Raw genomic sequence first — 27,913 nt, 5'->3', positions numbered from 1 at the left:
TCATATTTAATAATGCTCTAGTACCATTCAATATAAATAAATAACCATTAAAAAGTACTTTCTCGACATTCTCTTTTGTTCATCAATAGTATTTTCTGCAACAGGAAAGGTTAGTAATATTCATTGGTTGGTGAGTTGGATGAATCTCAGAGAACATGAATATCAGGTGCTAAGATGCTAGTAAAAACCAGGTGCTGCCTTCTCTTGTTTAAACACCTCAGGCTTGATCTGTGGCTTCCCTCCTTACTGCACTCACTTCCCCTGAAGCCTGTAACCCTGGCAGCTGCTTCTGTCCTGGGTTCCCCCACCCTGCTCTGCTGGCAAACAACCATCTTAACTTGTGGTGCCTGGTACTCACCCACCCTTGGCTGATACACCTTGGCCAGCAGCAGCCCTTGCCATCCTCAGGCTGCTCTACAGGCAACAGAGTCTTTGTGCTGAACAGGTCCATCTGTCTGCTGGCCTGGAATGCCAGCTGTCCAGATGAGGTTTTGGTTCTGCACAATGTAGTGACTGACAGAACTTCTTGATTCACAGAGGGTCTGCTCCACAGGGCCCGGCTAGGGCAAGAATGGAGGTGATGCAATAGGGCTGGTCTTGAGAGCCGACTCTGACCAAGACTGAACTGACAGTGTAGTACATACAGAAAGAGTAATTTTACTTTCTTGTAAGGATGTAGAGAGAACGACTCTCTAAAAACATGTATGTGGTGGGATCTGTTGCAATGGGAATAAATCCTTGCTACAGACACTCACTGTCAGTGCCAAAACCCTATGTAGGACCTGTGTGAGGTTAAAGGCCAGAGAATTAATCACCACATCTCCTCCTGTTCATATGGGCAGAACCTTTGCCCATCTCAGAGGAAAATGGAGGATCATAAATCAACTCCTTTATTCCCTCACCCTTGCTCATTCATTGAAACCACAAAGAAGGGGACTTAATCTTGGGTTAATGCTGGCTAGAAGCACTGAGCCCACCTGCCTCTGGCAGGGTGGCCTGTGAAGCCCACTGGAGTGCAAGCCCTGCTACCTTCTGCAGAGGGCAGGGCAAAAAGCTCTGACAAATGCAGAGTGAAAAGCATTCTGTGGCTGCTGGACTTCCTTTATGCTATGAGGTGCCAGGAAGCACTGTAAGGACCTTTATACAGTCCAGAGAATACATTGCTTTCTCACCCCATTCAGTATTTCCTTCATGCTGAGACAGCTGGCAGGGTGGCCTTGTATTCTGGTGTGTTTATCCAGACAGGCCCTGGCCTTAGCCTTACTAAATGCAGTCTCCATTTCTGTAGTTGTTGCCTATTATTTGATTTCTCCTGTCTCTCTCTCTCAAAGGAGGCATCTCTTCCGCTGTGCCTCTCCCATACTTTGGTCCCCTGCTGTAGCAAGATGCATGGCTGCTCTTTCTCCACTCAGGGAATATGGACCAACTCCCCCTCTCAGATACCCTTCAAAGAGCCCCCTTCATTGAGGCTTCCTGAGAGCCCGTGGGGACTGTCTGCTGAGTGAGGCAGTCCTTTGCTCATGTTTTTACCTCAGTGTGATTGCTCGGGAGCCAGAAACTTAGTGCCACCCACGTTTGTTGCATAAAAGAACTGTGATTTCCTTCGCTGTACTGTCCCCCTTGCTGTGTTTCTGATTATTTTGCCAGTTTCAGATACCATTGTAAAGAAACCCCAGGGAGCACAGAACATATGACATTCATCGGTGAACACCAAGCTCCACTGTTCTGAGGCAAGGGGGAAAATATTCTTTCTTCATGAATGTGTCATGTGACCTAAGCTAAAAACCAAAGCTAAACAAGGAATAGGCAGAGAAGAATTCTAGTATAAATAAATCAACAAATAAATAAGTTTCCTGCTAGCCCTGAATTCCTTGGGCAAGGCATGACTCAGTTGCTTATAACTTTCTCCCAGCTGTGAAATCCTTGATGTGTTTTGAATGCCTTAAACCTTGTTTCTCATGGCCTGAGTGAAGAAGGTTTTAAAGATCTGCTCAGAGGGGTTTCTGGGTCATTCAGGGAATCTTCCTGGAAAAGTCACAGCGACACCACTCCCCACGCACACATATGGTACCAACACTTGTGCTTTTAATCCAGTGCATCCTTTCTTCAGTCCTCATCTGCACCTCCTGTTTTGTAGGCTGCCTCCCACCTGGCTGTCTTCCTGTTTTATTGAGGGAAAGGGAAACCCTTCCACATGACACTGACTCCTCTCTCTTCACAGCACCACACACTCCTTTCAAAGTTCAGCTGGAAAACCTTGCCAGATTTGTTATTTCAGTTGTCATGTATGTGCTCAAGATAGGTTTTCCGATGATGTCTCCACATTCCTTGATGTTCTCACAGCAGATGAGTGCAGGCTGAAGGTTCCTCTTCTCTGAGCACTTCTCACCCACCTCCCTCTCAGAGAGTTGTCTTCCTCTCCAAGTCCATGCACATGTTTTGAGGCTCCTGAAGCACCTGATGGTGCTGCAGCAGGCTTCCAGGCCTTGAACACGCTCAAGTCCACCATCTTTGCCCCTACTTTCTGCTCTCTGCAGCAGCACATGGAGGCATGTCTCCCAGTGCAGGAGAGGAACTTCTTCCAGAGGTGTCTGTGCCTGGGGATCTCAGATGGAGTTTTCCAAAACAACCTTAAGCAGGGACAGTTCAAGATCTGAGCTGAGGGATAGGCACCACATCCCTTCTGAGCTCCCAAACCCCAAATGAGGTTCATCAGCACAGGTTCCTCTCCAACACTGAAGGCTGATCTGTGTACATTTCAGAGTGCCTCACTCAGAGGGAGAACTCTCATGCCAGCTTAGCTTTAAAGCTGTTTTAGAGCACACCAGCCTCAGGCCAACAAGTCCATATTTGTGCTTTAGTGACAACTCCTGTCCTTGAACTACGGCAGTTCACAGTTGCTGTACTGAAGCTAAGGTTTTGCAAGATGCCAGGAGAGACCTTTGGAGGCACCTGCACTCATCCTGGATTTCAGCCACTGTGCTGGCACAGTGGAGAATGAAGATCATATCTAGTAAGTTTTAAGAAATGGTTAAAAGTACAGGGCCCAGTGGGGAAGGGAAGTACTCCTCTCCAAGGTGGGGAGGATCTCAGGGCATCACCTCAGCTCTGTTCCTCCTTATTACACCTCTTTGGGCAATGGGAGCTGTTTGGGGTGGTGACATTTGGGGTGTTTGTCATTCTTCAGAGCGCTGGGCAGGACAGGCAGGGTGCACAGTTGCTATGGTTGCTGATGAACTTCAGGAACGATCACAGCTCTCTGCCTCTGTCAAAACAAACACAAGGTGAGGTAAGAAGGTGTAAATACAACATGGCTATCCCCCCTGGCTCAGGCAAACACCTTGCAGGCATCAGTGAACAGGTTCCTCCTGAACTGTGCATGGCTTTGGGCTGGGATATGGCTGAAGAGCTGCAGGGATTCTCTCTGCACTAGAGTCTTAGCTGGCAGATTTTATTTACTAATTAGAGAAAGTTTCTGACAGATTTTTTTGTCTGCACTTAAAGTCATTATTTTAACTTCTCTGATATTTTTTTTTTTTAAAGAAAGAGTAGGAGGATGAGATCTGAGGATCTATTCAGTCTGTCTGGAAGCTGTGAAATGCAGATGAACCTTCTCTCTTTCCAAATTTCACAATAGCAGGAGTCCTGTGCTAACCTAAGCACACTCTTCTCTTTTGGATGCCTGTGAATAAAAATTAGCAATAATAATAGGTAGTTTTTATAACACCAGTCTTCTGTGATAGCTTTCAGGACTTTAAGAAAGAAAAATATGAGGTGAAATTAATCTTCATCTCCTGTTCTCAGAAGGCAAAGCCTGTGTTTCAAAGGTGTTTCAATACAGTCAGCAGGGATATATGCTGTGATAGCTTTGGGCTGCTCTGTGGCAAGCAGCCATGCAAGTGGTCCAATTAGAGATTAGGGGAGTACCAAATCCCACACCAAGCAATGTCTGCCTGACTCACATCTGCAGGATTTAAAGGGAAGGAGGGCTCTGGGAGGTCTTGGACTTAACTGGCTTGATCTGATCCTCAAGGAGGACTAATTGCCAGGAGGGAAAGATGGAAACATTCTTCCTATTGTGTCTAAGAACAGAAGATCCTCAGGGGAGCAATTTTGCCTCTTTTTGTTCTCAGCTAGGGCTTATCTAGATCATGCCTATCAATGTTCTGAAGCTCAGCAGCCTTGATAGTATGAACTTCCAATACACTGAAGCCTTCAGCAGAGATCTCAATTTAAAATTTTAAGAGATGCAATCTGAAGATTTTGCTTGATTGCTATTGATAGTCAAGCAATTTACCTTGCATGTGTCTCCTGGAGTAGATGCCACCTGCCAACCTGATGTGTCAGAGCAGCTGCCCCACATGACAGACAGTGGTGCAGAAGGAATTGTGGTCAAAGTAACTGCTAATGCAAGTACAAAGATCCTTAAAAATCTGCAGAGTTGATCCAGCCAACAATCTGATTGAAACCATTGGAGAGGATGGCTTGGATTAAGGTGCAAGTCCTGCTGGTGAATCAGTGGCAGTGTCTTGATCTTGTAGGCTGGTTGCTTTCCTTTCCCACAACAAATCACTCATGGGAAGCCATTCTCATGAGACTCTATAGCTGGTGCATTACATTTCTTATAGAGGACGGCTGAGTGTTTGGCCAGGGAGAGAGGTGAGGACAAAAGAGCCCAGCCAAAAATGGCTCATTTGTGGAACATTACATCTGCACTGTGCATCTCCAATGGAGCAGCCTCTCCTCTGGCAAGTAGGCAAGGAGGGTCTAATCCATCTGAGTTTTTATAGGCCTGCTCACCCTGTATAAAGTAAGTGATTCCTGCAGAGCAGTTAACTGGACTGTGAGTCCTTGTGAGATGAGTTTGGGCAATCATAGCTTTAGGCAACTGCAGACTCAGCACGGGTGAGTGTGCAAAATGAGCCTATTGTAGAGGATCTCACAAAAGCACTGGTGAAAAGAGGAGCTGCTGCCTAAGCACAGGCATAATTTATGGGTTTCTAGGATATCTGTAATATCAGTAAAAAGCTGTCAGAAATGGTACAGGGTTTGTGCCCTGTGGGAGGGACAGGCAGGCTACCCCAGGGTCCCTGTGGTGGCACCAGGTGTCTGTGTTTAGATAACTGACTCCCTTCCATCTGCTGCTGGGTGTGCAGGCACTGGGATTGCTTTGCACTATTTGTGTGCAAAGGTGAGGTGCTGTGACAATGCTGAGTGCAGCTTCTAGTGATGCACACAGAGATCAGTGCAGGAGTTGAAATACTCATGACTGCCTATATAAAAGCTGTCAGTTTTATTTCCACTGGTAGAGCTGAGCTGAGGTGTATATTGGGGTCAAAACTAAAAGCACTCCTGGAATATCTTCCAAAGTAGGACTAAATCATTCAGCATCCTGTGTCCTGACACAGTTATGGCTGATTTCAGAAAAAGCTGGGTACTCCGAAATTGGGATATTTTTATTCTTTTTGGACTTTTGGGGCAGGAATCTCCCATTGAGATCAGAGGGCATGGCATCTGGACACTTCTTCATCATCATTCTCTTTCTAAGAACATGTCAATGATCTCTGATACATTCCTGCCTCACCTGTGGTGGTTGCCATAATTCCCCATCCTGCTGCTGAACCCCGCTCTGTGAACTGCAAAGGCACTTCCTAGTGCATTCAGTATTTCTCCTCAGCAGCAGATGTACTCCTAGCTCTGGGAGCATTGGTACCCAGCATCTCAAACTGAGAGACTCTGTGTAGGTTGTGCTTTGCTGGTTCCTGTTCTGAGGTGCTCTAAGCATTCCATCAGCCTTTCCCTGCTGCACCCACACCCCAGCTGTTCAGGCAGGATAAAAGCTGAAGGGGGATGCATGAAATGCAGGATAAAAGCTGAAGGGGGATGCATGAAGCACTGCACAGGTGGCAGGGCTGCCGGGACAAAAAGTTGCCTGCAGCAGTGTGATCTTGTTCTATGCTGTAGAACAACTCCCACACCAAAGGGAGTTTACAGCTGGATGAAAGAGTCCAAGGGCAAGAATTTGGCTTGTCATTAATACTGAGTTAAACTGGGGGATTCTGCTGCTTCTTTTCTCTCTGTCAGGCAAAACTCCCATATGGTCTGCAAGGAGGCTTGAATGAGCAAGAATCTACTTCTTGTCCAAAGGGTGGCATGGTGAATTACCAGAGCAGTCGCATATACACTTTTTGAGGAAATAGTAGCAGAAATAAGGAATCAGGTATAGATTATTTGCCTTGTTAAAAACAATAAAGACAAAGATACTCACACCCTGGAGCTGGCTCTCTGCTTACACCTCTACTCTGGGGTCTGTAAACCCACGCTTGCCTTCATTAACCAGAGTGGGCCTCTCAGTTCTTGTGTGCCACACCAACACCTAGAGGGAAGGACAGAGAGTTCAGGGCATTCTGAATAGCATGGAAACTATGAAAGTACTTCACCCATTGGGTGGGATCCTCAGAAAAGTGAGGCTCAGAGCTGTTTGAAGAATGTGATTGAAAGCGGTTGATCCTGGGAGACACTTTATTGGCACATGAAAAAGTGACAAGGAGGAGAGATTATTCTAGAGCAAAATTACAGACTCAACCCTCTGCCAATCCTTCTGGACTTTGGAGAAGCAATCTGGGCACAAATTGTACATCTGAGCTTCTTTATTAATGAAGCACACCTAGCACTGCTCCTTAGCTCTCTCTGAGCTTTACGTCTGTGAAGAATTTAGCAGGCTTTGTCCATCTGTCTGTCCCGGCATCATTTGGCACTGACGTGTGCCAGCACAGGGAAGGCACAATGGAAGGTGAAAGAGTGTGGCAGGAGGCTGTAAAAGCAGCCAGGACCCAGTGAGGAGACTGTATCTTTGAGATTTCTTGTACTCACCTTTGTGCAGTTAGCTGCTTTGGGCTCCAGCCCATCCATAGTCACTAAATCCTTCAGCAGACTTGTTTCCTGGTACCCTCCTTTAACTCCCTCCAGCTTGAAACTGGCGTGAGGCTTCTCCAAAATCAGCTTGATGCTGATAGCAAATCCAGCCATGTCAATAGCAAAGGGACGATTAGGGTCGAAGACGGTTTTCCAGCCCACCACCTTCCCTGCTGGGCTCACTTTTGGGGATTCATATCGCAGCCCCCCAACGAAAGCCACTGGCCAGACTGAGACCCGCCTTGTGTAGCGCATCTGTGTGCCAGAAAGAGACAGTGCTGTGAGAATGCAACCCTGCCATGTCTGTCCCAACCCGTTAGTGCACCATCCTCTGCTTTCATTGGCACCTGTCCTCCCCCACGGACTTCCCACGCAATCACATCGCTCTCAGCAGCCAAGCTCTAGTTCACTTTGCTGCTGCTTGAGGAGCTACAGCTTCCACAGCCACAAGGCAAATTCTTAGCACGTTATTCTCTGAACAACAACTCACTGCTGTTCTGTGCCCACATCCAGTCCCACAGAAGAATGAAAACCTCTGCTTTTCTCATCCCATTTGAACTTTTACCTTTTTGTTATGGTAGAATTTTATCATTTTTGTAAATGCCAAATACTACTGTTACCAGGCCTCTAGCTCTGTCTTACCAACTCCACTCACTCCAGCTTCACACTCATGCAAGTAATCTCCCTGACTGATTCATCTTTGTCCTCATCTATTCCAATTTCTCCCCACACCTCCTGCCTTGTTTTTCCATCCACGGCTACTGCCTAGAAGTGTGGGGGTTTATTGAAATTGTCAGAAAGGACCCGGAAGTAAGTAAAAAGGATGAGCTTAACAGAGACCTAACAACTCTGAAAACTGGAAATGTGTTGTGATGCATAATTCTGCTCTTCAAGTGGCCTAGTACAGTTTGGCTTAAATAGGTGACAAGAGAGTTTACTGAATTTTTGCAAGTTCACAATAGGCTTGGCATCTCACAAAAGCCACGTCTCCAGCAGAAGTCTGGGCAAGCTCCAGTGATCCCAGAGGCACAGCTCTCTTGTGGTGGCTGGAACTTGGAGAACTGAAGGACAGCCAAGGAGTGAAGGTGGATAGAAAGTCAGACAACTCTTCTATCATCCCCTAACCAACACACCCCTACAGCAGCGCAGATTTACACCTTGCCAGAAGTTGTCTTTGGTGCTTATTTAAATTAGGTCAGCTCTCCCTGAGGAGAGGTATAAATTCTGAGGTACACATCCTGTGGTCCCTGGCAAGAGGAACTCTAGCTGGTGCAATGATGAGTGAGTGGCTGTTCACATCCACAGCCTATAGCATGGCAAATATGTTCCTTACCCTTTCAGCTTGCATCTGCCCTATACCCAGCTGCCACTGCATGGCAGAGTGGCAAGGTCTTTGCAAGTGCAACTGGGCTTAAGAGGCTCTGCAGCTCTATTCTGCTTTTCTGTCCCATGTAATTTGATGTCTCTTACCTCCTCAAAGAGCTCCAGGCTATAGGTGTTATCATCATCAGCAAAATAGACTACGCCTTCCGGTGGTGCGGTGTTGCTGAAGCTGTCCCTCAGCCAGTGCAGCCCCAGGTTCCTCTGCAGTGTCCCCCTCGGGGTGTGGGATGGGATCCAGGACAGACCCAGCTTCAGGCTCTTGGGTGTCTCCACATTGAGGTGGGTGAAGTTGAGCCCAGCCTTCTCCAGCAGGTTGGACACAAGGTTGGTCCTCCGTGGAGAGTCCTCCACCACCACCCAGTGCAGGTTCTGTACGTGGAGGAAGGTGTTGGCCAGTCGGGTCAGCTCAGCTTTCTGCACGGGCCGGGTGTAGGTCGGGGTGATAACAAAGATGGTTGGCAGGGTGTCTGACCATGGGGGAGGCCTGGAGTACACATAATGCTGGATGATTTTAGGTGTTGCCCCTATGCTTTGCTGCTGCCGAGTGCATGATGGGAAGACTTCTTCTCTCAGTGCAGATGTACCATTAAGGAGAGCTTTAGAGGTCACGTTCTCGTCTGTCTCTTCTGGAACAAAGCAAAGGAAGAAAGAGAAAAAAACCAAAAATGTGTCAGAAAACTAATAACCAACAGGCTGCCTCATGTTCAGGGAGGCACACATCTATCTGGAGTTAGTGCTGCATCCTCTCTACAAAGCCAGCCTAAGGTGCATGTTTAACACACTCTTAAGAACAGTTTATGTTTCTGCTGTCAGCAAACCCAGAGGGGGCCTTCAGGCAAATCTGTCTTTGTTTAACCCTTCCTATGAGAGAGCATCCCTGCTGAGGGTTTGCAACAGAAGTCATCACAGCCACCAGCACACTGACAGCAGAACTTTTGCACTTACTTCTCAGCAGGCTGAGGTAGTGGGTGGTTGGGTACTGGTGCCACAAGGTTAGGAGAAGAGCCCATGGCAAGGCAATCAGGAGCGTGGTAAGAAGGTTACGTCTCCTCAGCATGCTGCAGGGAGCTTCCAATGCCCAGGCATCTCTCTACCTTTCAGAAAAGAAAAAAGAGTAAGGCCTCCAAAATATAAGTTGCCAAAAATGCAGGGAGGCATGACAAATGTTTGGCCCTGATCCTGCAAAGTGTTGTCTAAGTTTACAAGGAGCTCTATTAATACTTGAGGTCCAAACCATTATCCAACTTGGCCAACTCTGGTACCAATAGAAGTTTTTAGCTATTTCTGTTGCTCTAAAGAACCTCCCACTATCCCATGATGAAACCACTGTCCTTGAGTTAGGGTTGTTCATGTTGCTGATTCTGAAGTCGGAGAGGACTTCCACTTGCCTCCTCTTTGAGACTTGTGCTCATTCCTGAGCTTTGTTGTGGCCATTTAATTTGCTTCTTTCATACAACTTTTTAGAGCTGTGTGCAAGATTTGTGTACCTGAATATGCAACTGGACAAAACAGATGTCAGGCATCCTCTAGATATCCAGCATCTCTTAACACTTCTGCAGTGTTAATTCATCCTCCTTAGGCAGATGCATTAAGGCAATTGGGCACGCATGCTATCATCTACCAAGCATTCCATGAAATCCCAGCCTTGGTCATTCCACAGTGCTGGTGATGCCTGCTGAATGTTTAATTATCCCACATCCCTTTCTACTTCTGGTTTGCAGTGTTTGGCCATTGCAGCATTTCGTTGAAATCACAGACTTTGGAGTACCCACCAGGCCCTACCAGGTTCTCCTGCACTCCTAGGCTGATGGCATTTTGAGGGAAGAGAGTGATGGCATCATGTTGATACAAAAGGAGATTCAAATTGATTGTCTCTCAATTCCAGCTCTGCCACGGATTTTTAAGTGTACCGAAGGCCAGTCAGCTAAAACCAAGGTCCTCAAAGGGACACAGGCACATTTTGCTCAAAAGCAACTCTATGCCCAGGATTTGGGTCCAGCAGCTCCTCATCTGTCCAGAGTGGAGGGATTGTCTTGCTTCAGCCTTAGAGAGTTGTGGCAGAAGAAATATGACAACTGGTCTAAAAATGACAGCAGCCACAGGGTACTGAAAGATATTAGGAGATGCTAATCTAAATTCATCCTCTGGGACCTCTTAGAATCTGTCTTTAATTGTTTCTCTGACATTTTACCTTGGTGTCCTGAAAAAACCAAGGAATATGCAATTGGAGGGCTCATCCGTGCCCTACCACCAATAACTGTCAATCCTGTTTCAGCCACATCTGACAGAAGACTAGCATGTCTCAGCAACTCCTCTGGTGGGCAAGTGGATGTTCATAAGCCCTATTAAGGAAATTACTGCAACACAAGCTCATTCCTTGCTAGGCACCAATGGTACCAATGATGGAGCAGTCCCTTTGGGAAGTATATTCCCACTGACTGCTCCCCAAGCCAACCATTAATGGTGTTGATGTTTAATGTTTCTTACCTCCTCACTCGGGAAACACCATGGTGCCCCATTTCACTACTTTCAAGCTACAAAAAGCTGATAAAGAAGTGGACCAAGGAAGCTGCGTGGCCAGGGGCACACTGGAGTGTTTTGGTGATGTGAGCAGGAGCCTTGTGCAGCAAACATGCTGGCTCTGCTTAACTACATTGCTTTTTGATCACTGGCTCTGGGGCAGGTACAAGAGTGTCCCTCAAGCTTTAGTGCCAAAGGCAGAGGTATTTGGCAAACTGCAGATCCAGGCCAGACACAGGGCAGGATAAGGTTACCCACACCAGGGACTGCTTTCCCCACAGGAAATCTTTTCTCTTACCAGTGTAGCAGCGCAGAGTAAAGCCTCCCATCACTCATGGCTGTGAGAACAGACAGAGCCACAAAAGAAATCCAAGGATTGCTATTAACAACTGCAGATACCTAGGCCCACTCAAGCCCTTGCTCAGGGTCATCACAGCTCCTTGCTTCCTTTGGTATGCTTGCAATTACAAATGTCCCTGCACCAGAGTCAGGCAGCCACTGCTTTTTCCCTTTTATTAAAGGCCTTAATTATACAGACACAGTTTCTATGCAGCAGACCTGCTACTGCTGCAAACTCAGGTTGCTTCTGGAGGGAAAGAGAGGAGGAGGCAGCCGTGGCAGCCATGTTTCCAATAGAGCACAGAGGAGAGTGGATTGGAGTTGGAAGAATTTTTAACTAATTCCTTTTCTAGCTCTTTCTTCTCCTCCCTCTTCCAGCCAGCTCTGTTCATGCTTCCCAAACACAGCAAACAAGTGGAGATGCTGCCTGTGTGTGCAACTCGCCTGGTGCTCCGTGCTCATTTATTTCTGCATGCACCTTCTCTCTATTGCTTTTCCAAAGCAAGCAAGGCTGAACAAGTTAAACCCTGCATAAAGCCCCAGGTAACTTGTGAACCTCACAGAGGAGCTGACTTCAACCCCATTTTTAAAAAAATCTCTATTGGAATACTTTATTTTCTCTTTAAAATGTTACCTTGTCTCCCCCACTGTCTCCCCTGAATCCATCATGTGTACTCTTCTCTGTTGCTTTATATCTTTCACCTGCCTTTTCTCAGTCCTTCAGAGTCTCTTTTCTTCCCTGTTTCCAGGACTACAGAAATCCCCTGGCTTACTAATAATTTTAGCCTTTGTCTTCTGTCCTTACCCACACAAAGGCCCTTTGCATTCTCTTAATGTCCACCCCTCATGGAATATTTCCCACAAAGTGGTCCATTAAAGCATCAGTCCATCCTTTTGAAAACACAGCATCAAAATCCAGTCACATATCGATGCCTCTGGGTAGCCTGCTGATGGCCCCAGTGGGGCTTACTGCACATATTTTTACCTACTTTTTATAATTAAAACCAAAGTCTCCTAAGTGGCTCGGATTAATTGCATGCCTGCTGGCAAACATTGCAGTGTGTATTCTTGGCACAACCAGCTACCTTCCTTCTGCCTTTAACCCCTCTCAGAGTAGATCCTGTTAAATGAGATTCAAGATCAGAAGAAAATTTTGTGATCATCTAAACCCATGTCCTGCGTTCATCTGGTAATTCCTGGGTTTAAGCTGTAGAGGGCAGGGACCATCTCTTAATGTGCTTGTACAGTCCAGCACTGATCCCAACGGGAGCCTTTGGATGTGATTGCAATACAAATATTATTGATTGTACTCTCTTGCTGGCTCTTCTCCTCCCTTGCTCTTTCTTCCGTCCTGCCTATTCCCCGTTCTCTTTCCTTTTCTTTTTTTCCCTAGTGTCTCCTGAAGCCCTTGTTTGTGTTACACACCCTTAACAACATTAGCTGAATGTTTGATGGATGCCTTCAATATGCTGCCTGTAGCCTTCTTGAGCTGTTTTCCAATTACACATCCCTCTTCTTAATTTCATCCATCAATCTTCTCTTCTCCATTAAAAAATAAACAAACACACAGAGCACAAAGCTGAGTATGATAGGGACAAAATGTTTCTCATACTACTTTGGCTTCACGCTGCTTTGTCAGACTTCTCAGCTCCTGGGATGCAACACCATTCAGTCTCCATTTAAGCTCCTGTTCTGAGACAGGGGGCATTATTCTGAAAGGATTCAGGAGAAGACAATGAGAGAAGCACACAGAGGGTAGAGCTGGGTTCCCTGGAATAATGCTGAGGAGGAACAAGATCTGGCTGAGGCGCAGATCATCACATGTGACCAATCCTTCATCTGTTATTGACTAATTACCAGCAGGGTACAATTTGTTACAGGCAGGACAACCCAGATATTGAGAGAGTGATAAGGATTCCAGGCTGCAAAATGACCCGGGGAGTGACATTCTCCCTGAGCTGCAAAGTATTTGAAAGGACATGCTGGGTGAATGGGAGAAAGGTGAAAGTTAGGGAGAGACGCAGCTGACTGGGGATTATAAGGCTGACACCTTCCAGTGCCTCTGATTTTCCTACAGTCCTGTTGAGAAGCTGCTCAATTTACATCCTTTTCTGAGTTATGATCACATGGGCTTTGGTAGCTCTCTGAGGTTCTGGTTCTGCCCTCTGCCTTCCTGATCCAGAATGAGAACCACACTTTTCAAAAAGTTTGCTCTGCAGGAGAGGCGATTTTCCAGCCTCTGGTTCAGGTCTGAGCCAGGCTTACAAGACTCTGAATGCTGGACCCACCCCAGCCCCAGGACTGTAGGGCTCTAGTCAGAGACACAAACTCTAAAGATCCTTATCTTCCCAGAGGGACAAATTTCACAGTTCAAGCTGTCCCTTGGGAACATCCTGCCAGCCAGTGTAACGATTTTCTAGGTGAGTGCCCAAAGCAAACTACTCTCAGGTAACGGAGCCAAAAGTTTCAAGAACTGTTCCCTAATCTTGGTTTGAGCCATGTTTGCAAGCCTACTGTTCTGTGTGTACCCTGGGAGGAGACAGGTAGAGGGGGGAGGAGACAGGGCTGTGAGGAGCTGGGTTGGAGCAGACCTGCAGGTAGCTGCAGATGACTCTTAATTTCACATACCAAAGCCATCAGCAGGGTTTTTGGTTTGTTTTCCTGCGTTTTGCTGCCTCTCTCCACCAGCCCCTAGCCACCTTGAGAAAGTCTATGAAGATTTCATGAGTTCCCTAACTCCCGGTGTGGGAGATGTGATGCTGAAGGCAGAGCAGGGAGCTTTCAATTATTGATGAGAGCGACCTCTCTTTAAACAAGGAATGCATAATTCATGGCAGCGCCGGTATTTGTGGTGAGCAGCACCGGCTCAGTCCCTGCCTTGCTGAAATGCACAGGAAGCCGCTGTCCCCTCTCCCTCCATTCCCTTGGGCCCATCAGAGCCTTCAGTCGAAACTACAATAGTGCTAAAAATTGAGACAGGCCGAGATGCTGCAGGCTTCCCCTCACCAGGCAGCTGCCTCTCTGTTTGAGATGTGCACGGTAAAGTGGGAGGATGGATTCAAGGAACCACAGAAGTGGGTGGAATGGGTTATTGCTCTGGGATAAGCATGGGTAATTACTGTGCAAACACAGCCAAAACAGGGCATTTCTCAGTAGTGAGACTCCTCCAACCCTCGGACAGGTCTTCAGGAATGGCATCGTTGTAGGACAGAAAGAATAGGCTAGATCTAAAGGACAGTGCCTGAGGGTTCACATCCAGCTGTATTTCTTGAGGGGGTGGGAAAGAGAAGGGGAAAGGCAGTTTGTTTTTCTGCTCAGAAAGTAGCAATTTCTCCCCTAAACTCTGCTGGACCTGGGTGGCTGAAAAACAAAGGGGGGCAAAGAAAAAGAAGTGTTTTTTCTTTTTTCACTTCTCATTCAGGAAGCGAAATGTTAATCATACAATCATGGAATGTTTTGGATTGGAAGGGACCTTAAAGATCATCTAGTTCCAACCCCTCTGCTGGGCAGTGACACCTTCCACTAGACCACGTTTCTCAAAGCCCCATCCAACCTGGCCTTGAACACTTCCAGGGATGGGCTATCCACAACAACTCTGGGCAACCTGGGCCAGCGCCTCTCCACCCTCAAAATGAAGAACACCTTCCTAATATTTAACCTAAGCCTACCCTCTTTCAGTTTGAACCCATTCTCCCTAATCCTTTCCCTACATGCCTTTGTAAAGAGTCCCTCTCCAGCTCTATTGTAGCCCCTTTTAGGTATTTGAAGGTGCTCTGAGGTCTCCCCAGAGCCTTCTCTTCTCCAGGCTGAACAGCCCCAACTCTTTTAGCCTGTCTTCATAGGGGAGGTGGATGGAACAGGGAAGAGAAAGGCTCTGATCCCACAACTGGGATCTTGACCTCCCAGTAGCCCAGGCAATAGTGGGAGACTGCAGTTCTGTCCCAAGGTGTAAGAGGGCTCTTCTGCTGGGGATTTTAATCATCCCTCTGCTGCAGACCTGGCAAAGGGCTGCAGGCAAGTGACACCTGCAATCTGAATGAGGTGAGCACTCCCCTACTGCTCATGGGGAGAGAGGGCAAAGGAAAATTAACTGAGTCCCCATGAGAGACAAAACCCAGGGAACTACAAATAATAAAACAATACAGGGAAGGATGGCCAGGTTCTTCCCACAGCAGGAAGAGCAGAACTACCAGCAGCTGTGTAGTTTCAAGGCTCAGCCCCATCAACACTCTGTCCCTTGGTGCGCAGGCTCCTGTGGGGACAACTTCCCCAGGAAGTGAGTCACTCCCAATGAAACAGCTGCCCCTTCCCAAGCTCCTGCACCTCTTCCTCAGAAGCAAAGAAAGGCTTCATCCTCTCCTGACAGCTCTGATCCCTTCAGCATATGGGAGCACAGTTACTTCAGCCCAGAAACCAGGCTTGTCCCTCAGGAATGCACCATGCACAATGACCATCCCTCCACTGCCCACATGAAGCCAAGCTGAGCATTCATCAAAGCTTGCTCTGAAAATAGCTTGACACTGCACCTTTCTGAAGAGCATCCTTGTCCTAGACATGTGGCTTGTGTGTGGGAGCATGGACTGAAGGAGGGTGGTGCTTTATACAGGGATTTCTTCCAAGTCAAAAAGAAAAACCAAACCCACAAACAACAGAAAACAAAAAAGAAATTTGATGGAGCTAATTAGATCTGCTGGCTACGTCCCACAGGAGCCAACACTTTAGAGACAGCACGTGGCTCAGCCTGCTATCCCCAGATAGATCAAGGGTATCCAGGCCCTATCTGGGCTATCAGCAGGAATGGAGATAACCCAGTTTGAATACAGACTAGACCTTGAACTTGGCTGCAAAGCCCATCCTTGCAGGGAGCCTTCTGGAGCCTGAAAAAGGAGGTCTAAGCCAGGCTATTTTTAACCAGCCCAGACCCAAATGTCCTTCATGATTGATCCATACAACCTGTCACCACATTCTGCCCCCTGACCATAGGCCAGGGTGGGCTGTGACTCACAGGGACACAGCCCTCTGCCCCACCACAATTTCCCTGCACTGCAGAGACGTAATCCAGGGGTGCCAGAAATACCCAGAGAAAGATTAGCAGCTCAAGCCCAAAGAGAAGCAGGGGGTACCAGATATCTCCTGTGAAAGCTTGCTCTCTCCTGAAAGACCTCTAAGCTTGGAGTTATCCTGTCTTGAAAGGGAACTCAGGGGCTTATTCAGATCCTCTTCCCTGCTGCTGAGCTCTGGCAGAACTGAGGTCCTTTATAGATGCTGATGACTATTACAGAATAATAATTCCAAATGTATCAGCATGAATCAGCCCAATATCTGCATTAGCAAAAAAAAAAAAAAAAAAAAAAAAAAAAAAAAAAGCTTTTTTTTTTCCAAGGAGGCAAAATAATTCTAAGGAAGCAAAAACAATAGTGGATTGTTCCAAAGTTTCTGTATATCTCATTCAGAGCTTTCCCTACTGAGTTAACAGCTGATGCCTGTTCAGCAGGAGTGGGAGCTGTCATTTTACAGCTTTTTTACAAAAGCAGAAAGGAAAAACCCATAGTACTGCCTTCCAGAACATTTTCAAAGATGGAGAGGAATTACTTTTTCAGAGAAAAAGGCATTAGGCATTATTTGATGATAACTACATTTCACAGGTGCTTGTTATGGGGGGAAAAAAATCACATTGATCACGAGCTCCTTGTAAAGATATGGGGCCCAAAGGCCAATGCTGTTCCTCTGATAGCAGCCAGGATACAGAGACAGGCTTTGATCTCAGCTGTGTGTCAATATGACATCAAATGCAGACCTCCAGAGGAACAAGCTATCACTAATGCACACTCTTGATTGATTTAGACAGCTTGTTTTCCTCCTGCTTTCAAAGGCAATGTTGAAATGCTCTTCCCTGCTGGACTTCCCCATTACTCCTAGGGAGGGCAAAAGAAAGCAAAGGAGAAACTTCTCTGGCTGAAATCACAGTGCAAATGAGTGGGGCAGCAGTTACGTCATTTATAACACCAGTGTAGCTAAATATGTCTACTCTCTTCCCAAAATCAGTGAAAATACTGGCATTTTAATGGTTACATGTGCGTGCTGGCCCCCTGAAGAATCAGAGCCCTGATCTGTTATTGTATGGAGAGAACTGTGGGCAGAGAATGAATGCAGTGTAAAGGCAGGAATCCCCCTGAGTTTTTATTTGGGAATACTGGCTGAGTTATGTGATCAAGAAAAGCATCGTGCAAGCAGCAACTTTGTGTGGAATGTTCTTGTGGGTGGCTGCTCCATATAGATTAAGACAGAGAGGGCACTGGACAGCACTGATGCCACATCATGCAGGTGTTAGTTGTGTGGGATCACAGAGAGGAGAAACACCTCTCTGGTGTCTTTGATGGACATTTTTGCAGTTGCAGCTCTCTGAGCTGTGTGAAATACGCTCACTTTGTAACTGGCTGAGATGGTCCAAAATGCTAATTCTGATTTCTTCCTCCAAATAAATCATCAGCACTCATTATATTTGCCACTTGCTGTGCAGCATCCAAGTGTCATGTGGACACTTTTAGAAACAAACTCAGAATGGATAAATTGGCACCTAGAGAATTGTCTTTTGCAATTGATATACGTTATGGTCCGCTGCTTGATTTGTACCTTAAATGCCACAGCTGATCTGTATAGCTTGGGCTTCATTAAGAGAAGCACTAGAATGAAAATTAGAGTCAGCACACAGTGTTTATTTTTCTGCCTTCTGCTTGTGAAATAAAAAGGGAAGAAGAGAGCAAAAGAAAGAAGGGACAGGAAGCCGATGGTCAGTGTCCTGCTAGGACTGTCCTGCTGTCCCTCCCTGTCCTAACAGGGAAGCTGTTGACTCTGGACTACAGGCAGGCCACATTCAAATAATGCACCAAGGTGGTTGAGATCAAACCCATATACAATTCCCACCATCTGGGAATGCCAGGGGACTAATATCTAACTTGGGCACTGGCAGCAGCTGCCAGCATATATCCCTGCATCATGATCAGAGTAAGTTTTATTTTGTAGAAAAAGGTAGCAGTGGGTGCATTTGGGTGAACAGATGGACCTGAGGAGTAGCAAAAGTCACATGCCCCTTTCTAACAACAATCCAAGCCTACCAGAAAAAAAGGATGTGGGTTTTGGTTTCTGTTTTTCCGTGTCTTGCACAGTTAAAATGGAAGAGTCTGTTGGGAAGGCAGGGAAGGCAGTGAGGGAATTGAGGGCAGACGAGCTCACAGCATGAGAAACAAATTGCTCTCTCTCTTAGAGTGCATGGAGCTTGCCATAGGGCCTGCTTGTATAGGGATTGCTCTCTGCCATGCTCCTTAATTGCACATGAAAGCAGCCTGGTCTGAAAGTGTCTTTGCATGTAGTGTTTATAAAGCTTCCCTCGGGAGGGAGGTCAGCCTGTGCACTATTGTGCTCATGGGCCTCTCTGTGAAATCGTGTGCTTCAGGCTGCCCTAGGCCTGGATGCAAAAGGGATTTGATATTCCCCCAGGCTGGATCTGTTTCCTGAGATTGGAGTATCATCTTTGCACAACTAGAACCACGATAACCCTGGGAGATGTGTCCTCCCAGCTCTTACACCTCTGCCCTCTGCAGGGTGTGCTGGGCAGTGCTGTCCTGCCCACCTCACTTCCACATTCATGGGCTGCCAGGTGGCCTTGGACAGAATAACTGATGAATAGATACTTCTGGCTGGAGAGGGAAGATGAACTAGGCTTTTTTTGAACCCTTCTCTGCAGTTTGAGAGCCCTTGGAGCTTCCATGACAGACCAAGTTGGCCTGGAAGATCAGGGCAGACAAAGAGTGGTTTCTTGTTAAAAGTAGAAACGCGCTGCTGCTGCTGTAAATCTGAGAGGTGGATATGAATCTCTCCTGATTCTGATGATGAATCTGGCTCTCTCCTTGTGCTCAGGGAAGGAAAATTCTCTCTGGTTATGAGGATGTTTGTGGAGATCAACAGGTCAAGTTAGGTATTTCTAGCTTCCCACATGCACACGTGAACTACCTCCATCCGTTACCAGCTCCATAGAAAATACCCCTGAAGGGCCAGCAACAGCTTCTAGGTAGAGGAAACATCCAAAAACTGCTTGGGAAGGAAGAAGGAAGAGACTGGATTTTTGCTTCTCCTGCTGTAACTAATTTCTAGGCCATTTGTGTTTGTTCTGGTGCTCAGGTTAGGACCCATGTTTGGGTTAGGAAAGAATTACTTGGTATCAGATTTTAACAGTCTGGTAAGTGCCGGGCAGAAGGGAGTACACAAGAGCAGAAATCTTGCCTAGTGACTATTTTGCACCAGTGTTTAACAGTTCCAGGACTTGGTTTGACTTCAATAGAGTTACAATCCAAGTGTGGCTTGGCTTGGCATGGCTTGATGGACTGTGAATAAAACTTGCTGAGATGGAAGCTTATCTACCACTGAACAGGAGCTGGTGTTGACAGAAGAGCCACAACCATCCTCTGCAGCACCTCCAGAAGAGGCAGCTAGGTGGGAAGAAGTCTACAGAGTTTGTCTAGCAGACTGACATGACCAGGAGCACAAGTGGGGAGACTGGTCATGGTACAGGAACAGGCTTGGATTTATTCTCAAGAGGGTGACAAGAGAGGCTCTTAGAAGTGGTAAGAACAATTTTAAATTATCCTTTCCCAAAGAATCCTTTGGGGTAAACTCTATTCACCCCTAAAAATCCACACAGAGGTCAGCAGTGATGATCTCAGCAAAATGCTTATTGGTGTCCTGTGACTTTGTGATGGTCCTGTTCCCTTGTAATGGAGCTGCTGATGCATATCGAGTAATAAGAGATTTATTGTGTTTTCCTTAATGCTCCAAGAGCCCTATTCTAACACAGAAGTTAGAAACCTCACTTTGGCTGTAAAAAACCCTCCTGTTATAATTGGATAACATGCTGCTGAGCACTGTAGGTTTGAGGAAAATAGGAAACAGTATGAGAGTTGCTAACCAGAATGGGAGATACACTGGAATTACTGGAGGAGTTATGGAGAAGCCTGTGGGCAGCTAGAGTTCAAGAGGTGCTGGTATGCCATGCTGGAGAGCAGACATATGAGTTAAGGCAAAGCAGGGGACTTGACTGGAGAGAACACCTGAAATAACTAATTGTTCACAAAACAGAAAATGTAAGAGGTTGGTGGGAGTAGGATGGAGGAGGTGGTTCCAAGGGCAAAAAGAAAACAAAAATAGGCTGGGGGAATAATGTTGGCCAGGCTGAGATCTGCCACTTAATAACACTTGACAAAATGCAAATAATTTCTCCTTCCTAAAGATCTGCCAGGGGATGCCTCAGCTATCTGGGGTCAATGATTAACACTCCTACCTCCTTTTCTATTGCTCCATGGAGATGAGGAGCTGGCACACATGTCTGAGGGAGGAAAAAGCTTGCTGTGGACCGTGGAGCAGCAGGATTTGCCAGCTTGCCTCTGACTGCCCAGCCCAGCCCTGAGCTACAGCTCAGCCGGGCTCGTGTTTGACTTCAGCGCACGCTGCTTGTGGGCTTTGTAGAGGTGCACAGGGATAATCAGGATTTGGTTTCTGTTTGCTTGCTAATTTCAGCCCCTGCTGTGAGATTTGGATGTTTCTGAGGATTCTGTATTAGCTTTAATGATTAAAAAATTATTTCAATGCTTAGTGAAGAAGATGCATGATCTATCATAGAAGCCGCTTAGCAACAGGACTCATTAAGACACGTATTAGTACAGAAAGATATCCTTGCCCCAGCGCCCTCTTGGAATGACTATCCACTCATCTAAACAAGATAAAGGCCTTTGCTGGCCTCCTGTGAGGCCAGAGGATAAAGCAGTCAAGTGTGAAACAAGATTTCTTGGTTCTTTTTCTGGCTTCAACTATGCGTCAGTATGTAGATCTGGGCAAATCATTTCACCTGCTTCAGTGCCTCAGTTCCCCCACAGGTGAGATAAGCACAACAATGTATAAGCACTCTGGGGAAATGACTTTCAAGTGCCTAAGCTCATTAGAGAAAAAACAACCAGCACAGTGAATAAAACTGCCTCAGCCCCTTGCTGGTAGTTTGTACTAACCACACAGTTCACTTTGTCCTCCTGAAGCCCCACATACAGTTAGCTAATTACAGGGGAGAAAAAGCTAGCTCCTTACCACCTGGTGGTAGCCAAGCACAGATGTTAAAACTTGTCATTTGGCTCAAAAGAATTCATTTTAGGCAAAGTATTTCTGGTTATCCTTCAAGGAAGGAAAGGGTCTGCCAGTGCTGGGGCAGGATCTAATTTTGCTTGAAGGAACACTGTTAAATACCATGTCTGAGAGGAGAACAGTAATACTTTGTGTTTTATTCCCAGAGTCATTCACTGAATCTCTCAGGCAGCAACATTCTTAGAAGGAAAAACAGAAGTGGGGTGGAGGAAGCAGGTGTAAGAGCAGACATTTCAGTCCACAGTGAAAAAGCTGAGGCATTCCTGATTCTTTGGCTTACATGCAGGACACTGAACTTCATATCTGGATGCACAAGCTGTGGTCACACCTTAGTGTGGGGTAAGGGTAAGGAAACATAAATGACAGGAAGACAAGGGAAGAAAAATAGGTGTAGGTGAGAAACTAAGGTGTGACTGAAAGTGATTCCTGAGGAAGGGAAAGGGAACAGAAGAAATGAGGTTAATGGGAATGCAAAAGGAGGAGGAGGAGGAATGAACAAGGGTGAGGGAGCAGGAGACCAAGTGGGACAGCAAGCAGGAGGCACAGTCAAATCATCTGAGCGCTCTCTGAAGAGATTGCCTATTTTGTTTCTGCCCTTTTTTGTGTGTGATCTTGCCTTAAAATTGCAGGAATGTGGCGGCACAGCACTGGCGCTCTGATTTATTAATTCCATCCCGTCCCACAAGCCCATAAAACAAAAGCATCTGTGTTTGCTCAAGAGAAAACCATGAAGGGCCTCATTCACGTCAGAGGTGGAGAGAGAAGCTGGCAGATAGAGGAAAGTCATCGTCTCCTCCTTCCTTTTCACCTTTGTGTGGATCTGGGCTGGGGGAAGGGCCTCGGGAGAGAAGGATCCAGGGGATGAAGTATCAGCAGGGAGAAAGTTAAGATCACCCTGGCATTTGTGCTGGAGAAAGTGGAGGGGAGACACAATGAACACAATGGCTGGACCATGAGGAAGACAGCCCAGCATAACAGAGAGGACAAGGTCCCTTGCTGCCACCCAGGCTCACCCAGCACTGGTCTCTGAAGTGGCACTTTGTGCAGTGTCACCCCAATGAATGCCAGTCCCATTGCTGCAGTCACAGTCAGGGCTTTCATGAAGCCTAGCACTGTTGCCTAACCCATAGCTATGGACAAACCATAAAAATAAATTAAACCTGCCAGTCATAGATGAAATACCCCTTTACAGCTGTTTTCAGCTTTCGGAATGAGGGAGGATCAGGGCAAGATGAATGTTAACTATCCTACTTTAATAACTGGGGCATGAAGGGGGAGAGGAGCCAGCAACCTCCACTCCTGCCAGGCAAGGATCAACTGTGCTGTTTCTATCAAGAGGCACTGGGAGATAATTGTTGGGAGCAGAGGACCTTGCTAAAACCCTGCCCTTAAGGACAGTGTCTTTAGAAGCCAGGCTGCCCTGCAATGCCCCAGGGGAGAATCACCTCAGGGTCTGCAAGTTACTGCTGCCTGCCTGGCCTTTGGCTTTTCCTTCAAGTTCTCCCACACAAGGATTGCCGAGGAGCAATCCTGCTTTGCTTAGCAAATCACAGTTCCCATGTGCCCTGTACTCCCACACACAGACCCACCGTGAACTTACAGAACGAGACAACACTGCTGCTCTAAAATCTTTTATCCAGAGCTGAGATTGCCCGACTGCTAACCCTGTTCAGCTCCAAGTAATCCCAGCACTTTGCTTGGCTAGAGGTTGGCTGTACTGGGAATAAATGCCCTTGCTCTCATTGACAAGAGGTAACATCCAAAGAAAACCATTTCCTTTTGCAATGCAGCATTATTCATAGACCAGCACCACATAAAGTTGCCAGGACGCTGGCAGTCTGCTAAAATCCACAACATGGGCACGGGAAGTGGCAGCGTAAGCACCACTGGACCAGCTCAAATCTCAGCAGAAGTTAACCTGAACCTGCTCCAGCTGACAAAACCCAAGCCTACAAGAACTAAGTGTCAGCACACAGGCTGGAAAATACTTTTTTTTTGCTTCTGCCTGGAAATTAAAATATGCCCCAGTGATTTTCACTTAAACACATCTCTGTCCTTTTGTCCTTCATCTTACATTGATCAGTGTTGGGGGTTTTGGAAGGTATAAAAAATCCTATGCTAGAGGATGTGAGAGGCCCTGAAGATTAAAATATCTTTCAAGTCGGCTGCCCTGTCCAATGATGAACAAGCCACTATCCATCACAATTCCTACTCTTCCTGAATCCTACACTCAGCACCAGCAGCATCTTGTAGCAGAGTTCCTTATGTCACAATGCACAGCATGGGAAAATACTTACTTTTATCACCAAATTGCTACCTTTCATGTTTTCCTGAATGCAGTCCAGTTCCTCTACTGAGAACAACCCTGAAGAGAAGCATTAGAGAAGCATTCATTCTCCCTCTTCTGTGTTGTTGATTGCTTTGTTTTTCACCCCAATATCCCTCCTCATGTGTCTTCCTGAGCTAACTAACCCCATCTTAAGGAATCTCTCTATGTGTGCCAGGCATTAGTGGGATTACCTGATCAGAGAAGGGATGAACAGCAAACAAAATCTGAAGGTCCCTTTGCTGGAGCTGTGGATCCCATTGCTGTGTCTCAGCCCTGGGAAACTGTGTCTCATGAGGAAACTCAGATCACATTTTATAAATCCCAGGAATTTGCAGAGTGCAAGGTTTTCATCTCAGGCAGACAGCTCCTCCACATTGTGTGGTGGAGGAGGCCAGCAAGGTAGCTGATTGAACATTTGGGAGCATTGGCAAAGTAGATAAATTTGGGTTTTAAGGAAAGGCCTTTGGGAGCACTAATGTCACATGACAGCAAGCTAGGAGAGACTTCAAACTCTTAATTATGAGCCTGCACAGCCTAAAACAGCATCAAAGATTAAAGGACCAAGTTTTCATAAGTGTGCTGACCACCGATTGAGATGCAGTTTGGAGATGTACCCCAGTCAGGGGATCTGACCAGTGTCCCTTTCAAAAACTGGGCTTAGGCAGTCATGTGTGCACCTGAGATGAGGGTGCTGACAGCCCCAGGTCTCATCCATGCCCTATATTCATTAGTCTTTTCTGGTGCTGGTAGGTTTGAAATCACAGTCCTGTTAGGCTGAGCTGCTTCCCAGCAAGTGCTTCCCAGAGAGGCAGGGGCCTCTCGCCTGTGAGACAGATGATGTGGGGCTGTCTCAGCTCTGACGCGCTGAGCTGCCGTGTCTCCCTTGGAAAGAGGGGGTAGTCATCCTGACAAACAGCTCTGTATGTGGGCAGGCAGTGCTCTTAATCACACATGCAGAGTGCTTGGAGATCTTGGGATGGGAAGCGGTGCAGAAAAGCCTAATGCTTATTATTAGGTAGAAAGGCCAGGAGCAAAAAGGGCAGAGTGATTTTAGACTCCTCCAGGGCCCTGGAGGTGTGTGGGACCCAGATTCCAGTCTGGCTTATTACCTCCTTTTTAGGCTTCTTCTTTTATTAGGAACAATTAGATACAAGGAGGAAGGGGACAGATATCATCTTTCCTGTGTACATCCTGCAGAGAATAATTGCAGAGCTTTCTCAGAGCAATTTTGCATGCTCAGTAAAGGGCATCTTTGAAGCCTATCAAATATCTCATCCCTTGCAGGCATACATATGAAGACTTGCAACACACATCTTTATTGCTCCCAAGTATTGTGAACAGGAAAGACCATCAAAAGTGCTTAATGTGAGGAATAAGAGGCCTTGGATGTGGTTCCAGGAGGTGGATGGAGTTGTGGGGTGGCTTCTTATGTTTGGAACAGGAACTTTGCTTCCTGAGGCATTGGAGGAAAGCAGGACCAGCACCCTGGGAGAGAGGGGCAGCCGAGGCTGGAGTTGTGAAGGCACTGAGAAACAGGGATGTGTAGAGCACTGTCACTGGCAGGTGACTGCCGTGGTGAAGAGGGTAGGAAAGCCATCCAGGGGTACAGCTGGAGACAATCCAATGCAGGCTCCTGCCAGCAAGCTGCCTGCTAGGGACAACTTTGGTCTTAGACACTAAGGACATCTCCCGGCCTGCTGCTGAAGCAGGGGAAAATTTCCTGCCAAAAAGCACCTTTACCAGTGCTTCATAGGCAAGAAGAAAGAACGCTGGGTACACAGGTAACACAGCCTTTAGCTGTCCAGTACAACCTTGGACACTCTGCAGGGAAGATATCATTAGAGAACACAGGCACTAGGCACCAAAATATTCCCAGACCATGGAAAGAATATGAATTTAAGGGCTGTACATTGTGGAAGTGCTTTCTCTCTTGCGTACATTTAGCTGCTGTATAGCTCTGTACAGCTCCCTAGGCAACAGTCTTCCCAGATGACACTGTAACAAAGCCCAAAGGTGCGGGAGCTTGCTTCATTAAAACCCTTGTGGAGGGAGAAAGTGTCCTCAGCCCAAGTGCTTTGTTTTCTATCCCGTGGCTGTTCCAGTGTCTTGCAAGCCAGGCTGAGGCCCTTTGTTGCAAAGGTGGCTGCATCTCAGCTGTGCTCTGGGATTGCAAGGTTGCCTAGATGATTTTGCTATTATTATCATTATTATTATTATTATTACTACTATTATTGTTACTGCACTCAGAATGTCAAAGAAGAGCTTTAATTTGATCTCACCAGATTCCTGAAACACCAGACACAATGAGTTAGCTGCCCATCTACCTCTGTACCTTAACTGCTCTGCAGAGCCTTAATTCAATGCAGACTGAAGTGCCCTGAAAGCAACACCAAAGTCACTCCTGGGAGGGACAGGGGGAGGGAGGGCAGGAATCACAGTCATGGAGCTCCTGGCCCCACACTGGGCAGGCACAGCGTGCACTCAGCTGCTGGTGCTGTATCGCTGGTGTGCCTGCCCTCAGAGAGATTCCAGGAAACCATGGAGCAGGCACCAAGCAAAGGTGATGGAGCCCCCACATCCTGCTCCAGGACATGGAGAAAAGGGGATTGGCAGCACGCATGGCTGCAAACAGATGTGACACAGGCTGTCACATACAGCTCTGCCAGTGGCTTCCTCCTGCCCTGTAACCCTCTCTATTTCCTGAGACAGAGGTTCCCATAATCTCCTGCTGAGGAACCACATTTTAGAATATTGATGGCCTCCCTTTTCTGAGGGTCCTATCCTGCTGTCTCTGTGCACCTATCTCCCAGCTTGTGGAAGTGCTATATGGCCCCTGTTCCTAGTCTGTCTGAGGCTAGTGAGGTCAATGCCTTGCACTTCTGCTGGCTGTCCAGAGGTACAAGGTGTGAACCTCCCCATCTATTTTTCCCTTTTTGCACCTGATGAGATTTAAGCCCAAGCAGAAGTGGGTGATCAGACTCATGTGTGAAACTGCTGTACCTTGCTACACTCTCTACATATGTGCTTTGCACAAGGAAGCCTCCTCTGAGCCCAAAAAATGAGCTGAAAGCACCTGCAGTGGCTGCATCACTCCCTCTCCCCCAGTCACTTGCTGAGCTGTGTGGACTTCAAGTTATCGGACGGGTATTTATAGCTTGTCATTATTGCTCTGCTGTGGTGCTGCTTGGAGCTGCCCTGCTGATTCCAACAGCCCTTCTCTCCAGCTGCACAGAAACTGCCCCTTGGCAGCTTTCCCTAAGGAGTTACTGAGGAACTGGCTGCTTCTCTCCAGATTTGCAGCACCTTGAGGGGTTTCTCTCTGTCACGCATTAGCTGCTGAGCCTCTCCCTCTCCTCCCCTGGCCCGAGGCTGGATGGGTCAGTGGCTGGAGCGGGAGGCCGAAATAAAGTACTTTCCAACTCGCCTAGCAAGATCCACCCCAAGCTGCTCCAGAAAACCAGCAACTGCATCCCTCGGCAGACACCCGTGTGGGAGGCAGGGGTAGAACCGGGCAGAACTCTTCCCCAAACCTCCCACTCTTGCCCTCTCCCAACCCACCTCTGCAGAGCCCCTCACTGGGACGCCCACCTGGGGTCGGTTCCAGCGAGGCTACCTGTGCCTGCACACAATCCCCCTTGTCGCCCTTGTGTAGTTTGGCTTCTCCGCTATTTGTCACCAAGAGGCGCAATGAAACCTCTCCGGGAGCAGCGGCGTGCCCGGGACCGGCGTTGGGCACCCTTGCTCGGAGATCCCGGCGGCGAGATTCCCGGCTGGACACACACCAGGAATGAAGGCATCTCCCCACAGCTGGAAAATTCCAGCCTGGGATTGGGATGTCCGGACCAAGGTGTGGGGGGATACAGGGACAGGGGCTCCCCATCAGGAGCGGAATCGGTCCTGGCGCTGAGCAGGGATGAAGTTCGGGGATTCAGCTGCCGGGCAGAGCACCCCTCCAGCGCCAAGCGCCGCGGGACCGCAAGGTCACCGCTGTATCCCCGCCGCTGCTCCCACCCCCAAAGCCCCGGTGCCCGAGCGCGGGGTCTCCCGCTTACCTGGCGAGATGGGCCGGTCACGGCGGAGACGCGGGGGCTCCGGGCGCGGGGCGGCAGCGCACCGGGGGCTGCCGGGGGAGCATCGCCCGCCGCCGGGCGGAGGCGCGTCCTCCCTGCGCCCTGCGAGCGGCACCGGCACCGGGACCGGCCCGTCGGCGCTGCCGGCGGATGGCGGCGCCCGCCTTCAGAC

The 27,913-nt window shown here is 47.6% G+C and overlaps 1 protein-coding gene across 3 annotated transcripts; it reads right to left on the bottom strand.

Moving 5' to 3' along the window:
• LOC131571653 (galactosylgalactosylxylosylprotein 3-beta-glucuronosyltransferase 1-like) lies at positions 1-27,913 on the bottom strand. 3 transcript variants are annotated; one of them, XM_058824436.1, is made up of 6 exons: positions 27,724-27,913; positions 9,244-9,392; positions 8,386-8,924; positions 6,874-7,170; positions 6,269-6,376; positions 1-3,265 (listed from the first exon to the last, which is right to left on the bottom strand). In XM_058824436.1, the coding sequence occupies exons 2-5, from the start codon at positions 9,353-9,355 to the stop codon at positions 6,290-6,292; spliced, it is 1,035 nt and encodes a 344-aa protein (XP_058680419.1). In that variant the 5' UTR covers positions 9,356-9,392; positions 27,724-27,913; the 3' UTR covers positions 1-3,265; positions 6,269-6,289. The 3 variants fall into 3 exon arrangements, with proteins under 3 accessions (XP_058680419.1, XP_058680427.1, XP_058680436.1); XM_058824444.1 differs by having other exon boundaries at positions 9,244-9,388; positions 27,724-27,869; XM_058824453.1 differs by having other exon boundaries at positions 8,386-8,921; positions 9,244-9,388; positions 27,724-27,869.

This window comes from Ammospiza caudacuta, chromosome 2, assembly GCF_027887145.1.
Source record: "Ammospiza caudacuta isolate bAmmCau1 chromosome 2, bAmmCau1.pri, whole genome shotgun sequence".
NCBI classification, from domain to species: domain Eukaryota; kingdom Metazoa; phylum Chordata; class Aves; order Passeriformes; family Passerellidae; genus Ammospiza; species Ammospiza caudacuta.
This window is presented reverse-complemented; position numbering and strand designations above follow the sequence as displayed.

What these genes read in the sequence shown, in the direction of transcription:
- LOC131571653 (XM_058824436.1), bottom strand. Translation starts at nt 9,355, where the DNA reads ATGCTGAGGAGACGTAACCTTCTTACCACGCTCCTGATTGCCTTGCCA. An exon ending in GCCTGGAGCTCTTTGAGGAG is followed by an intron (nt 7,171 to 8,385) that starts GTAAGAGACATC and finishes TCTGGCACACAG; the next exon opens with ATGCGCTACACAAGGCGGGT. An exon ending in AAGCAGCTAACTGCACAAAG is followed by an intron (nt 6,377 to 6,873) that starts GTGAGTACAAGA and finishes CCTTCCCTCTAG; the next exon opens with GTGTTGGTGTGGCACACAAG.